Raw genomic sequence first — 16,267 nt, 5'->3', positions numbered from 1 at the left:
GAAAAGCAACATCCCCAGGCCCGATTTCCACACTCCTCACCACAGGAGCTCACTGTGTGTGGAATTCAGGACCAACAGAAAGTGCTGAGTGGATGGACGGTGCGAAGAAAAAAAAGACTCTGAAAGACAATTTGTGTGTGTGTGAGTGTGCGTCTGTGATTCTAATGAGTATTTACTTAAAGGGCATAAACATCGTCCTGCGATTCTGATTTATTTACTGTCACTATTGGTTATGTTTGATCAAACAAGCACATTTTTTTGCAGCAGAGATGCATGATGGGAAAGCCAAAGTGGATTTGATGCAGCGTGTAATGAAATGTTGATGTGATGGTGTGCATGTTGGTTTTACCTGTTGAAAACAGACTCACAAGGAATTTGGACCTTATAAAATTGGATTCTTTTGATTATAAATCTATGAAAAATGTTTGTATTGTATGTGTGGTATAAGAGGCTCCATGTTAAACATTGGGAGAATCTTGGATTTTAGTTAATGCATTTAATTATAATGTAATGATTGACTTTTGTATAATAAACTTCAATAAAGTTTGTGTACCAAACCATTTCACAGAGATTTATTTGAAAATAAGCGACAGGAAAAAAGATAAATTACATACATTTTTACCTTGCGACCCTGAGCAGGAGCAAGCAGGTCTGAAGATAAATGAATACATTTTTTTTTTACTAATATGTCTGTTATCTTGCTTTACTACATTGTTGTTTTGAACATGTGAATTTGAAGAAAAAAAAACAACACATTTTTCATGTCATCACTTATTTTCTCCAAGCAGTAGAAATAAGAAATTACCATGAATGATGGAAATTGTCCAATGAGAGGAGTGAGGTGCTTCAAATAATAAAAGTCTTGGATTTTGTTGGATGCTTTCTATTCTAGTCAGAGGAATAAAAGCCACAATGATGAATGGCAACCATGAAAGAACATACATTTTCTCTGCCAGCATCCAAAACAAGTTCCGATGAACTACTGGCGGGCCTGCGGAACGTCTCCGCGTGGAATAGCACGTACCATGTTCCCGAGAATTCAGCGAAATGACTCGGTTCCACCGAGTAAAACAAATGAAATTGTGCGCTGTAAAATGGTAATTTAAGTTAAATTGCCTTTGAAACGATAAATTACATGACTAAGTTCCGATAAATTTAGAAATGACTGAAACAGGGGGTGGGCCCCCGCTCCCCCTTTCAAAATGGTCTTCAAGAGGCTCTTGAAATCCACTCATAGAATGTCCATGTCAAATTACAGCCCGATTAAATGAGCATTAATGGAGGAGTAGTCATTTGATTCGGTACCACCAGCTGACGCAATATTTGTCTCACAAATAAATGAGAAAATGACTTTAATGGAAATTGCCAAGAAAAAGGGGTCCCTAATCGAATTGTGCAAGGCATAACCGTAATGTACGTTGAATTACCTTTGAAACAATATGTCACACGACTATCTTCCCATAAATTTGGAAATTACCAGAAATGGGGGGTGGGCCCCCTGGGCCCCATTTCAAAAAAAGGGCTCTGAGCGTCTCATCATATTCATTCATAGAGAATTCATACCAAACTGTATTCCAGAACTAACAGAGGAGTAGTCATTTGAAAAATGGGTCCCCTGGCGCCCCCATGACACATACGGGGTAATGGGCCCCATTTATATCCTGGTATGTGCCAATGATTCGGTCCCACCAACCGTCGTAATATTTGACTCGCAAATAAATATTTTTTTTGGGCCCCAAATTTAAGAAATCGGGCTCCGAGCGTTGATGCGTACACATCCGTAGATTATACCTCCCAAATTTCAGCCCAATCTGTTCATCAATAACAGAGGAGTAACAAATTGAATTATTCTACACAACAAGAAGAAGAAGAAGAAAGTGAGTGGAATTTGAGTCCAGTAACTCGGCCTAAAAAAAGGAACAAAATGTGAGATTATTCAGCTTGTTGGTAATAAATCATCAAGCAATGAATCATTGTTAGTGACACTGACAACATGCACAGCTTGTTCATAAATGTACAAATACAAGCAGACTCACAATGTATCCAAAATTAAAGAAAAGTAAATCACACATCAGCTGATTCAACTGTTAAAGGCTTGCCTGTAATCCTCCTTAATGATATTCAAGGAATTAAGAATGAGAAAATAAATTCTATAAATAATCAAAAACTGATTTGAAAATGACCTTTTTAAGAATAAATAATGAATCACACTTAAGAAGAAGAAGAAAAAAAAAGAAAATCAACATCGGAGTTGTTCAACTGTTGCATGTGATTGAAGTTCCCTTGGCTTTGTGGTTTATGTTAGGATTTTCAGAATGACTTTCATTACAGAGGCTCAAAAAATATTACAATAAAAATAGTTAACATTAAAAAAAGAAAGAAAGAAAAAAAATATGTAAAAGGTACACACAAGTACACACATTACAGTACAAAATAATAATAATAATAATAATAATAATAATAATAATAATAATAATAAAACGTCTTCGTTCAGTATTAAAAAAAGCACTTTATTTACAATATTTGTTCCCCTGGGAAATATTTGCTTGTGTACAATAGCGCCCCTCCGTGGCGTGACCACTGAACTACAAGGCTAACTATTTACTGTAAGGTTAGCTTACTTTGCTCAGCCCGAGATTTAGCAACATAGTGAATGACGTGAAGTGAACACGGCAATAAACACAACAAAGGATGTTCTCACGTTGAATTAAAATAAACACCAGACAAAGAAACGTTGCTTCACAACTGAGGTTAATCCAGTAAGTTTGCATTTTAATACAATATTAGGATACCAACAAAGGTATGCTAAAGCTCGCTAGTTTCTGTCACACTTCGAAGATGCTAACGCTATAACACCTTCGAAAACGTATAGACTTTATATTATACGCAGTGCAGCTACACTTTTTCAATAAGTTACCTTCATTTGAGCAGGCTGTCTTCCTTTTTAATGTTATTAGTTTGGTTAACAGTGCTCGCACGCTAGCCAGAGCTTATGCTAACCTTTAGCAGGGTTGCTAGTCAGCTAACTATCATGAAACAAGCATGTAAAAGGTATTTACTGTGGTGAAAAAAATAATAAAACAAATCATCCACTCTTACATGCAGTCATGTCGGGGATCAAAAGAAAAATAGAGGACAACGATCCTGACTACGAGGACATATCACAGGTTCATGACAGTAAGAGGAACAAAGCTGCAGAACACAATGGTAAGTTGTGCATATTTGGTTGTTGTGCATAAAGCAGTGGCTCAACACTGCACTAGCACTTCCCTGATGTTCTAACTGTTGCTTTTCTTCTTTTATTTTATCAGCTCGGGAAGCAACTGTGCATAAAATTGAAGCGATCATCAGAGAGCAGTTTTCTCTAGAGATGAAGAACAAGGAGCATGAGATAGATGTGATAAGTCAGGTAACTCAACCACTCTGACCAGTAGCATAACAGGCATATTTTTATTTAATTTTTTATTATTGGAGTGATTTTAAATAAGTTTCCCACGTATCTATTGTGTCCAAGCAATATCAGTCTATTTTGAACATTCCTTCTTGTTTGCTATCTAAACATGACATTTATCCATGTTTTCTGGTAGTGTGCTGTAGTATCTGGATCTAACACTGGAATCACTTGAGCTCTTTGATTTGTAAGGTTGTGTCTTTGTCACCATTAGATTTATTCATACGTTAACAGTCACCAGTAATCGAATGAAAAATATTATAAATGGTGAATAAGTCTTTTCAATAGTGTAGATTTTTTTCTGCTCTGTGCACGTGTGTGTTTATTTTTTTAATTTTTATTTTTGTGTTCTCACATACAAATCATATTCCTTTCGAACAGAGATGGGTGACTTCTATCACAGTGGGGACCCACAAAAATGTGATTGTCTGATCTGAGGGCCACATTATCAACATTCATGTTAGCATTAGAATAAAGATCAATCTCAGCATTAATACAGGAAACAACAAAGGGTTTTGTCTTTGTCCTTTTGTGCGAGTTTTCTTGTATTATTTTTAAGTTTTTAGACATTTTGTGTGTTTTTGAATTAACTATTAACTATTTTCTTGCCAATATGGTGAATTTTTGTTGCTTTTTTGTATGTTTTTTTGAGTCATTATGCGTGTTTTTGTGTTATTGTTGTCCTTTTTTTAGGGCTGGGCGATTTTGCATTAAAAAAACTATTTTTTTAAAGAAAAATTTGAGTTTCGATTCAATTTTTTTTTTTATGCACTTAAAAATGACTGCAGACATCAGATATATTGTCAAAAGTGCAACTTTATTGCTGTGATTGTCCTCAATAATTAAAATGTATAGAACAATCCCAAAATAAAAAGTAAATGAGGCTCTGCCATTCAACAATTTCAAGCTTTAACCCAGGTTTAAGCAAAAGTGCAACAGCACACAGTAGCGTACATTTTCTGATTAAGAAATCAGATAACTACTTATTTTTTAACTTAACAATTAAAAAAATCATAAACTCTTCCCTTAGCATCTCAGCATCGTGCAAATAAAAGTTTGAATGCCGAGAGTTGAGATTTATCTCACATTGTTTTTGCAGTCTTGTAAAGTATTATAATTATTATTTTTTTAACTTAGTACATTCTTTACAGTTTGTTTTCTTTATTTTATTACAGCGACTCAATGAAGCCAGGAGAATGATGGACAAGCTCCGGGCCTGCATAGTGGCCAATTATTATGCCAATGCTGGAATGACTAAGTTACCAGAGGTAAGCCTGTATGTTTCTGTGCTGTTCAGAGGTGGCAAAAGTATTCGTCTTCAGTACTCAAGTAAAAGTGTAGATACTTGAATAAAAAAATCACTCTGGTAAAAGTATTTAAGTTGCTTGCTTACTTTAGTAAAAGTAAAAAAGTACATGCTACTAAATGTACTTAAGTAAATATGTAAAAGAAATGTCCAAAACAGGGTTTTTAAACCAGCAAATTCCATATCTTTTATTTTTTTTAAGAACTTGTAGAATACTGGTACATGGAAACAAGTTAAATCTGTTACCTTTGAACATCTGGAGAATTTAGTACTCATAATAAATACAGTTTGTGAAGAAAAAAAAACAAGTGCAAATGCTCAATTAAACCCAGAGCACAACCCAGAGCAACATTTTAACAACTTGAAAATGTTAACTATAAAACTAAGGGATCTGCCTAAAAGAAAAAAAATCAAACTACAAAAATATTGCCTCTTTTGACGTTATGATGTCATCTTCAAAGGTCTCAAAAGTAACTAGCTAATTTTTAACATGTAAGGAGTAGAAAGTACAGATATTTGTTTAAAAAATTTAGGAGTAAATGTAAAAAGTTTCCATAAAAAAATGAATACTCACGTAAAGTAAAGGTACCAGAAAAAAATGACTTAAAAACAGTAACGAAGTATTTGTACTTTACTTGTCACCTCTAGTGCTGTTCCAGTGTTTATTTGCTCTTTGGCGACAGTTAGTGTGGTATTAGTAAATACAATAGAAAATGTCTTTCCTTCTGTGCCTTAGCCTGCGTCTAAAAGCGACCCAGCTGTCTTGAACCATCCAGCCATTCGCCGCTTCCTGGAGTCCCCATCTCGTTCGTCCTCCCCACTAAACCAGGGCTCAGAGACCCTGTCCCAGGTCCCGTCTGAGTCTGAGTCGCTATCACAGCAAGGAGACGGAGAGAGAGCGTGGACGGAAAACAGCAGACCGGAGCGCAGACCTGGACGTAACACAGGCAGAGTGAGTGAATGTGCTGAATATATGTTTATACTTTGATCAAACCTGCCATGCTGTTTGTCAGGGTTGGGTTCAATTGCATTTTCCAGTTACAATTACGTTTTCAATTACCCATGTTCAATTACAATTCAATATAGTTACCAGCATTTTTTTCAATTAAATTACAATAATTTTTTTATCCTCCGAAAGTCAATTACAATTACGTTCTCAATTACTAAAGTTCAATTACAATTCATCACAATTACTGAGCCTGAAATAAATAACCTGATAATAGTTAACCTTCCTCTTGTGTTAGCATTCTGTTAGCATCTCTAATGATAACGACTCCTTAATCAGCTGTTTAAAGCACTAAAAACAAATATCTATTGTTTAATGTCTTTCCTATTTATTGGTTAGCGTGTTAGGCTTCATAATCAATGAAAATATAAGTTTTTTTTTATCATTTTTAAATGATAAAATGTGGAAAAGCTTGATATGAAACATATTTTAATAATTATCTACATCAGAAAGAATCAGAAAGGTTTTTATTTGCCAAGTACAGTTTAAAAACAGCACAGTTGGTGCAAAGAACAGAAAAAGAACAAAAAACGAACCAGAAACAACAATAATAATAATAATAATATTATTAATAATAATAATACTAATAATAATGATAATGATAAATATAAAGGATAAGGGATAAATACACATGTGTAGAACTGCACATAGAACTGTAACATTGTTCCCCAGTTTTGCGTTAAATGAAATTGACCATTTTTACTGAATTTTCATAGCAATTACAATTACAAAGTAAATTATAACGACAGCAACAGATTACAAAAATTACAATTATAATTACGAGATAATTCTAATTAATTATCAGTGACACAATTCCATTAATTGACCCCAACCCTGCTGTTTGTCCTTTTCGTGGCAGGACACTTTTGGTGTGCCATCCACAGGAGCTGAGCAGAGGGTGACCTACCACACTACTGGTGATGAAACCTCACGACTCTATGCAAAGAAGACAATCGTAGTGGGAAATGTGTCCAAGTATGTGATCAAACTCAACCTTTCACTCTCTTTGTGTTTTTCCTGCCTTGGTCTGATTTGCAGTGTGTGCGCTGAGTCATGAGTGTGAGTTTGTGTATTGTGTGCTGAGCTGTTTTATTACAAGTTTACAGGAATTACATTTTCTTTAGTCAATGCAAATGAAAACGATTGAAAAACACAGTCAGTGTTTGACTTTTCGTTACTCACTCTGAAAATTTAAACAATAGCTTTTCCTCTTATGTCACAAGTGAGGCTGCAACAACGAATCGATAAAAGTGCAAAAAATCAACTATTAAAAACAAATTTCATTATCGATACGTTGTGTCGTGAGATTTATGTCACTGACCGTGATGCAGAGCTGTCTGCCGTCTGCGTGCACGCACCACAAGTGTTTGCGTGCACGCATAGTGTTTGTGTGTGAGCACAGACTAGTGTTTGTGTGTGAGCACAGACAAGTGTTTGTGTGTGAGCACAGACTAGAGTGTTTGTGTGTGCGCACAGACTAGTGTTTGTGTGAGCACAGACTAGTGTTTGTGTGTGAGCACAGACTAGTGTTTGTGTGAGAGCACAGACTAGTGTTTGTATGCGCGCACAGACTAGGGTGTTTGTGTGTGCGCACAGATTAGAGTGTTTGTGTGTGAGCACAGACTAGTGTTGTGTGTGAGCAAAGACTAGTGTTGTGTGTGAGCACAGACTAGTGTTTGTGTGTGAGCACAGACTAGTGTTTGTGTGTGAGCACAGACTAGTGTTTGTGTGTGAGCACAGACTAGTGTTTGTGTGTGCGCGCAGACTAGAGTGTTTGTGTGTGCGCGTAGACTAGAGTGTTTGTGTGTGAGCACAGACTAGTGTTTGTGTGTGCGCGCAGACTAGAGTGTTTGTGTGTGAGCATAGACTAGTGTTTGTGTGTGAGCACAGACTAGAGTGTTTGTGTGCACGCATAGTCTTTGTGTGTGAGCACACGAGTGTTATTGTGTGAGCGTATGGGGGTGATCTTGTATGTGCGGACAAGTATTTGTTTGTCTGCATGTACGCTGTTTTTTTTTGTGTGTGAGAGGCACTTTCATTTCAGGGTTTAAATGTGCTTTATAAATAAAACTGTGTTTGAAGAAAAAAATCTGAATAAACAATTAATTTATTCACCGATTAATCGATTTTAAAAATAATCGTTAGTTGCAGCTCTAGTCAGAGGTTCTGACATGATTTTAAAGATGAATATTTTTCATATATTTCATACACATTGTCGTCCTCTCTTGTTTTTATTCCCAGGTACATTCCTCCTGATAAGCGGGAGGAGAACGACCAGTCCACTCACAAGTGGATGGTGTACGTCCGAGGGTCCAGGAGGGAGCCGAGCATAGACCACTTTGTAAAGAAAGTCTGGTTCTTCCTTCATCCCAGTTACAAACCCAACGACCTAGTGGAAGTCAGGTCTGTGCCTCCAGCTGTTTTATTACATTTTCTGAATGTGTGCTTTAAAAAGTCTTCTCTTGTGTGAAGTTCAAGACGATCAAAAAGATCACACCTTTGTTTCTAAAATGTTCCCCTTTTTATTCATAGTAAGTTATTTTCTCCACCAAGCTTAATGAATAAGGAAGCAGTTCTAGATGACAATACCCCAGATGTAAAAGGTGTCTGCTGACTCTTGATTTAGAACAAAATCCACTAGATTGAAATCATGCACTTTACCGCAAACAAACTCAATTCTTTTGTAAACACTGCCTTGTTGAACTCATGTTGCGATGTCGCTCCTCTGAACCGTTTAGTCATTGCTCACACAGTGACACACGGTCATCACACACACACCTTCACCTTCATTGGAGCACGTGGAGACGAGCTATGCATCAGGGTTGGGGTCCATTACATTTTTCAGTTACAATTATGTTTTCAATTACCCATGTTCACTTACAATTCAATTATGATTACAGTGACCAGCATTTTTTCCAATTACTATTAAATCACAATCATTTTTTTATCCTCAGAATGTCAATTACAATTACGTTCTCAAATACTAAAGTTAAATTACAATGAATCACAATTACTGAGTCTAGAACAAATACCCTGTTTACTTGAATATTTATTTTTTGGCGACTTTTTACTTTTACTCCTCACTTTGTTAAACAAATATTTGTACTTTCTAATCCTTACATTTTAAGTTAATTTTAAGACCTTCAAAGATGGTTTTACTATTTTTCATTATCATAGTTAATATATAAAGACGAAACATATAAAAAGACAAGATTTGAGCAATAAAACACCAACACTGAAAAGTTAGAAAAGATACAGAATAATCTGACTTTACTCATTATGACTGCAATGTAACCAATAGTAGATCATTTTTTTTCAAATGTGTCCTAAAAATAATAAAATAGATACTGTACTGTTTTATCTGTTTTTTTTTTTTTGTTTTTTTTTTGTGAATTTCCTCTCTGGGAGATCATCAATAAAGGTCTATCATGTTCTATTCTATGATAAACTTAGAATAATTATAAATCTAATAATCAGTGATTTCTAGAAGTGATAAACTCCACATCCTCTTACTGTAACAGTTAACTTGATTAATTCTACATGTTTGGGATATTTAGGCGGTCGGCTATTAGGGCTGAACGATTAATTGTATTTGCGATTTTATCGCGATATTACATGACGCGATTTCGAAATCGCGGAGGCACGAGATTTTGATTTGCCGTTTGGTAGATTTTTTTTTTTTTTTTGTCTGCACATGCTGTCGAAGCTCGACACTACAAAAAGTGCAATATTTGTTAGAAAGCAATGCATTTTTTTTTGTTATTGCAATTAAATAAATTGCATTATTTTAATTGCTCCCATTCAATCCATTCAATACATTTGTGACCACACACAGCCTGTCCGCCAGATGGCGGTAATGCGCCCGCATCAGGATTTTACTTTAAAAGTAATATTTTATTTAAACAAAAAGATATATATATATATATATTTTTTTTAATTTATATTTCCAGTGCTTCTGATATTTATTCTTTGATAACACTTGAAGTCAATACTTCAGAGCCAGTGAGTTTACTAAATAGTTCAGATGTTGAACAGTTTAATACACAGATATGTTTGCAGCACTCTCTGCACTTTGCTTGGTTTTCCTTAATGTTTCCTAACCAGATGGGCAATCTACTGAATACATTTGGAATTCCAAAAATATAACATTGTCTAGTTTTTTATTAATCAATGACCAGTAATGCATAAAGTACATTTTTGTTATTTATTGTGGTGAACAGAAGAAAAATCGCAGTAAAATCGAAATTGCAATATTGATTGCAAAAAATCGCAATTTTGCTTTTGGTCAAAATCGTTCAGCCCTATCGGCTATTGTCTGCCAGCCTTTCTCTTTCTCCTTTTTAGCAGCGCTGCTGTTCCTTTTTCCCGCATCATGTCTTTCATATGACGTTTGACAGGTGTAAACGAAGCTGGGCGTCCGTGATTTACACTTTGATCGGTGATTCTGTGATCGAATTCATGGTCTTCTTAAGAAAGCCATGAACGCCCACTTATCTCAAACATGCACAGCCGGTTTCACTAAGCCTCGTCTCTTTATCCTGCTTCAGCAAATGTGCAACCAATTTATCCAAGATAACGCCAACCAGACTTAGTCTAACCGCACATTCTCCTTTATCCTGGATGTATTTATCTGACTTTTGTGCTGGTGTTCAAAGTTAACAGATTAAACTTGTTTCATTTCCATGTACCAATATTCTACAACTTCATTCACAAGATATGGAATTTTCTGGTTTAAAAACCCTGTTTTATTATTAAAGGGATGTTTAGTTTACTTTTAACTTTTTTGCTTAAGTATATTTAGTAGCATGTAGTTTTTATCCGTCGCCAGATAGGTTTGAACTCCGTCTGTCCGTCCATCAGTCCGAGTTTAAAGGGGACAGCTTTTCTCAGAAACCGTTTAAGTTAGGATAACTAAATTTGGTGTGTGTATCAATACCTTGATAGAGTTCGAAAATAAGAAGTGTGCAAATATTTTTTTCGGAGTTATTGCCCTTGTTCCGTTTTTACTTCTATTTATTGTATACCTCTAAGTTCTTAGATTTAGGACATTTAGGAAAAGGTTGTGAATTATAATGACAACAATGTTGATGATTATTTGTTTTTGTTTATTTTTACACAAGTAAGGGAGCAACTTCAATACTTTAACTTTTTCAGCCCCTGAATTAAAATGACTTTGACACCCCTGATTTAGAGTACATGATAGTATATATTTCTGATGGAAATAAAGACAGCTGGATTATTTGATATTTAAAATGGAGGAAAATAGAGTGCTCAGTGCTGACTCAGCGTTTACCTCATTAGCAACGTGCAAATCGATCAAACTTCCTGTTGGCGTCAGTTTGTGTTCAATGACTCAGAGTGACTGTCAACACGTCTATGACTAATAATGTAAACACAGGTAAATCACACATGCAACGAGTGTCATCAAGGTGCGTGCGGTTTATTATCTCAGGTTGAATTAATGAGTCATCAAACAACACGAGCGCTGCAGACGAACGCTTTGATTAGGTGTTACTTTTCTACTTGTTTTTTTGTTTTTTTTTTCCTTTAGCTTCTGGGTGAATGATCTCTTTCATCAGTCAGCAGTGTTGCAGAGTGTTTGAGCTGACAAAGCCCTCACCTTGCTGGTGAAGCAGCTCCTAAAGCTCCCCATCACTGACTCAAGTCCCAGTAAAGCCCCACACAAGGCTTCTGCTCTCTGCTGACTGAGGCATAAGTGGGAATTTAAATTAGACGTTGGATAAAAGTTGCTTCACTCACAGTGTGTAGTTGCAAAGACACGCATAATACATGCACCCTAATAATCTCAGACAGCCAGAGCAGAGCTTTTTATTCTGCAATTAGAATATGAAGCTTTTAAAAAAGGAAAACGTTCAGATTTAAAATATTCTCGACTCATTCTCAGGCAGAAAACATGCACAGTGTTCTCTCTGGATGTTACATAAAGTGTTTTTTTCTGCATGTGTCTGTTTTCAGTGAGCCTCCCTTTCATTTAACACGGCGCGGTTGGGGAGAGTTTCCTGTGAGAATCCAGATCCACTTCAAAGACACTCGCAACAAACGTATCGACATCATCCACCAGCTGAAGGTTGGGCCTCATCAACATTGATCCTACATCATTCACTCAGCATATTTACATCTGCAGTCAAAAGAAATCCATCATGCAGTTTGGGTTCATCTTTTTTTTTTTAATTATACAAATGTACTAAAGCCTAGGTTCACAAAATGGGGAGCGCAAATTGTCATGGGGGGGCACAGGAATAAAATTTCAAAACAGCCTGACATTGAAAACTAGAGTATAAATAGAGCAGCAGTCAGGAGCCTCCATGCATTACCACAAATTACACATTGGCCTCTGTAATACTGCTCTCTAGTGGTGACAGAGAAACAATCTCATCAAAAAAGTGCAAATATGGTGAGAGCTACATTGCTTTACACTAACAAAATCTGCTTAATGATCTTTGTAACCACGCACTGGTGGCAAAGCTCTGACAAACTGGAAAACAAAAGACAGAACAAGACTTTTCATGGAGAACGATTTAAGAATCACACTTTCTCACATTTAGACAAACATTGTAGTTATGTGCATCCTCTAGCGCTGTGTTTCTCAAATGGGGGTACGCAATGACACTACAGGGTGGACTTGAGAGAGAGAGAGAGTGGAAAATTAACAAATGTAAACATAGAAAATATGGGGTTCATGATGTTCATGCTTAGTTTAAAATGGTTATCATAATAATGATGGAAATGATCTTGATTAGAAGATGAAATGAAAATATAAAGGGTCAGTCTTGGTCCCACACTAGGCTGGAAATGACTGGAAATGATAATAACTATAGAAATAAATCTATTCTGGAGGCACTAAATCAGTGTTTTTCAACCTAAAGGTCATGACCCCACGTGGGGTTGTCTGGAATTTAAATGGGGTCACCTAAAATGTTTAGTAATTGATTAAAAAAAATATATCACTAATTTAAAATATATTATTTACATGTAAAACAAGACACAATCTTAACTGTATTCTTTACTATTTAAAATAAAATGCACTACAAATATATCTGAGCTGGCACAACTTGTCACTAATCGTGGCTGTTCTGTAACACATTAAAACAAACCAAAAACATAGAAAAAGGTGTCTTTGGGGCCGCCTGAATATATTGATATCAGAATGGGGTCATGATCCAAAAACAATTGGGAACCACTCTGCTAAATACTGTTTAATTCCACTTGTTTACAAAATGATTTTATTTAAAAAAAATGTATCCATATTACTGGTATTCTGAGGAATATGTAGTCGGACAAAGGGGGTACATGGTTTCAGAAATAAGAGAAAGGGGTACTTGAGCCAAAAGAGTTTGAGAGCCACTGCTCTCGCGAGTTGTATTTCACAGTTTTAGGGTGATGAATATGTTGTATTACTGTTACATGTTCAATCAACAAATGTTTGGTTGATTTCTTTTTCCAAAAAAAAAAAAGATTGTTTCTCACTGAAAATGTCAGTTGGCTAATTAATTAATTAAATAAATTGATAAATTGATTTTATTGTGTGCTTACAAATTATTAGTCTTTTTTTAATATTATATATTAATTCTTTAAGAGGATAGGTTTAAATTCAGGGACTAATTTCAACGTAGAGCTACATTGTATTTGTATATGACATGACATTAAGTGTTTTAAGTGTGCAGGTGTAGGGGGTACATGGCTTCAGGTTAAAGGTCTGAAGGGGTGCGGGACTGTGAATAGTTTGGGAACCAAAGGATCTGTGATGTATTTTTGTGCCATTGATGAATTATTACAGCATAATTGCAGCAAGAAATGACAGAATCGTGACCGTCTTACTGCATTATGGTTGAATCTACATTCATCCTCTTTTTTTGTCCCGTGTACTCCCGTTGCATTTCTGTCAAATCATGTGCACCAGGGTATCATTAAGTACCCTCTCCATAATTTCATATGCTTTTTCATTTGGATTTCTAAGTGGATTTATTTAAAAAACTACCAATGCAACTTTTATGTGGTTACTTCCAAAGTAAGTTAATACAGTCTCCTATGTAAAATGTAGCTAATTATTGCTTCCTATTGTCAGAAGTGAGATAAAATTGCTCCTACATCATAAAATAATCCTGTTTCAATAAATCAGGCAAGGCAAGGCAAATTTATTTGCATCGCGCATTTCATACACAAGGCAACTCAATATGCTTTACATGATCAAAAAGTGCAACAGAAAATATTCAACAGCTTAAAATCTATAAGAACATTAAAGTCGGGGAAAAATAAGAAAAAAAAACATTTAAAGAAATTAAATATTTTTATTAAATTAAAAAGAAATTAAAGAAATTACAATTACTAGTATTTTATTGAGCAATAGTGCTGTTAGTTTGTGGTGAATTTGTCCAAAAAAAAGCCTAAAAAGGAACTACGAACATTTCCTGATTATTTTTAAATTAATTGTTAAATCTTTCCGAGTACCCCCTGCAATGTGCTCCTGTACCCCTAGGGGTACACCTACCCCTGTTTGGGAACTACTGCTCTAGACTTGTCGCTATTTTGTTACATGTGTAGCAATTATATTATTGTTTTTGGGGAATAGCTAATATTATTTGAGATTGATATTTTACTTACAAACATTCTAATTAGGGGAAGGTGAATAACAGGAAGAATAATGGACTGAACAGTGTTAATTCTTTAAGAATATTGATTGTTTTAATGAGACTTTCGTGTGTGCGTGTGCGCGTGTGTGTGTGTGTGTGCGTGCGTGCGTGCACGGTGCGTGTGCATTTCTTAGTGGAGGATTTTGGGTTACCGCTCAGTCCCATTTCCCTCAGTTCACCTCCGTTGGTGAAGTTTCACTCTTTAAGTCCATCTGGATCAAAAACAAAGTTTCTGACAACACCTTTTTAGCATCAAAAGTGGAGGATAGGCGTGTTCCTGGATCAAAAAACATTTTTTGGTCCGCTTTTTTGACCATTGGCTGTTTCTATTTGATTTACAGAACACATGGCCTGGGAGCATGCTTGTTTTCTTTACTTTTCCTCTAAAAACGCTTTTTATACAAAGTACATAAATGTGACTTTTACAAATACAAAATTAAAGAAGTTGAAGAAACAATGTGGCTCACAAAACGACAGACAGAGACTGACGTGGCGAGCTCTGTTCGAACTGCAAAGAAGTGAGAAGTGCTTTCTTTTGAAATTTTAAGGAGCTTTGTTCTGATTGGTCGAGTTTTGGAGCCTGTTTAGATAAAGAGAAAGAAGGGCTTTATTTGGGGTTTTATTCTGAAAGTATAGCAGCAGGAATTCGACACTTCAGCAAGATTTCTTCTGGCTTTATCCTGAAAAATGAACACGACATCAACCAGGGTTGGGATCAATTACATTTTTCAGTTACAGTTACGTTTTCAATTACCCATGTTCAATTACAATTCAATTACAATTACAGTTACAAGCATTTTTCCCAATTACAATTAAATTCCAGTTATTTTTTATCCTCAGAAAGTCAATTACAATTATGTTCTTAATTATTAAAGTTCAATTACAAGTAATCGTAATTACTGAACTTGAAATAATTAACCTAATAAAAGCTTTCTGTTAACGGGTCCTAAATCAGCTGTAAAATACACTAAAAACAAATATGTGTCATCTAATTTCTTTCCTATCGGTTTCCTTGTTATGCTTGATAATCAATGAAAACATAGGTTTTAATATTTTTGGTGTGGGCATCTGAGCCTTTTTTGTGTCAGTAAATCCCTTGATTTTTTTTTTTTTTTAATTGATAAAATGTGGGAAAACTTGATATGAAACATATTTTAATAATTGCTTTGTGTAGAACTTTACAAAGAACTGTGAAATGTTCCTCAGTTTTTCGTTAAATTGTAATTGCCAATTTTTATTGAATTTTAATGGCAATTACAATTACAAAGTCAATTATCTAAACTCAATTAGCATTTAATTACAATTACGACAGCAACAGGTTTTTTTTTAAAAATTATAATTATGCCAGAATTGTAATCAATTATCAATTATGCGATTACAATTGACCCCAACCCTGACATCAACTGACAAATAGTTAAATGGCATAGTTATAAAACACATAATTAAAATAACTTTACATTCTAATTATTGTGTTTTCCTGAAATATGAATAGACATAGTTATTTTAAAAAGGGTTTAGTGATTACATTAATATTGACCTTGCTTATTTCTTTGTAGCTTGACAGAACATATACTGGACTGCAGACTCTCGGAGCAGAAACCGTAAGTAACAGACCGTTGACTTTGATCATATTTGCCTCTGTCAGCAATAATCTGATTTTAATGTGTCTTTTTGTTGCAGGTGGTAGATGTGGAGCTTCACAGGGACACTCTGGGGGAGGACTATGTCCTTCTACCTCCTTCATCTAAAGAGACGCATAGAGCTGCCAGCCCCACGTCTGCCTCTTCCATAGCCCTGTCACATGATCACCCAAGTTCTCCTGTTTCACACAACTCCACCGCAGACAAAAGTAG

At 35.4% G+C, this 16,267-nt stretch overlaps 1 protein-coding gene across 1 annotated transcript in view; it reads left to right on the top strand.

The window, feature by feature from the left end:
- Window positions 1–2,574: 2,574 nt before the first annotated feature.
- The window catches only part of yeats2 (YEATS domain containing 2), a 40,432-nt gene continuing 26,739 nt past the window's right edge, over window positions 2,575–16,267 (top strand). The window contains exons 1-10 of the mRNA XM_028472138.1: window positions 2,575–2,759; window positions 3,106–3,207; window positions 3,312–3,409; window positions 4,627–4,719; window positions 5,494–5,709; window positions 6,623–6,738; window positions 8,005–8,166; window positions 11,740–11,851; window positions 15,971–16,015; window positions 16,095–16,263. Coding sequence (XP_028327939.1) covers window positions 3,108–3,207; window positions 3,312–3,409; window positions 4,627–4,719; window positions 5,494–5,709; window positions 6,623–6,738; window positions 8,005–8,166; window positions 11,740–11,851; window positions 15,971–16,015; window positions 16,095–16,263 — 1,111 coding nt within the window. The 5' untranslated portion in view covers window positions 2,575–2,759; window positions 3,106–3,107. The remainder of the gene's footprint in view (window positions 2,760–3,105; window positions 3,208–3,311; window positions 3,410–4,626; window positions 4,720–5,493; window positions 5,710–6,622; window positions 6,739–8,004; window positions 8,167–11,739; window positions 11,852–15,970; window positions 16,016–16,094; window positions 16,264–16,267) is intronic.

This window comes from Gouania willdenowi, chromosome 17 (assembly GCF_900634775.1).
Source record: "Gouania willdenowi chromosome 17, fGouWil2.1, whole genome shotgun sequence".
Taxonomy (NCBI): Eukaryota; Metazoa; Chordata; class Actinopteri; order Blenniiformes; family Gobiesocidae; genus Gouania; species Gouania willdenowi.
Note: the sequence above shows the minus strand (reverse complement) of the source record. Positions and strands in the feature narration are given on the sequence as shown.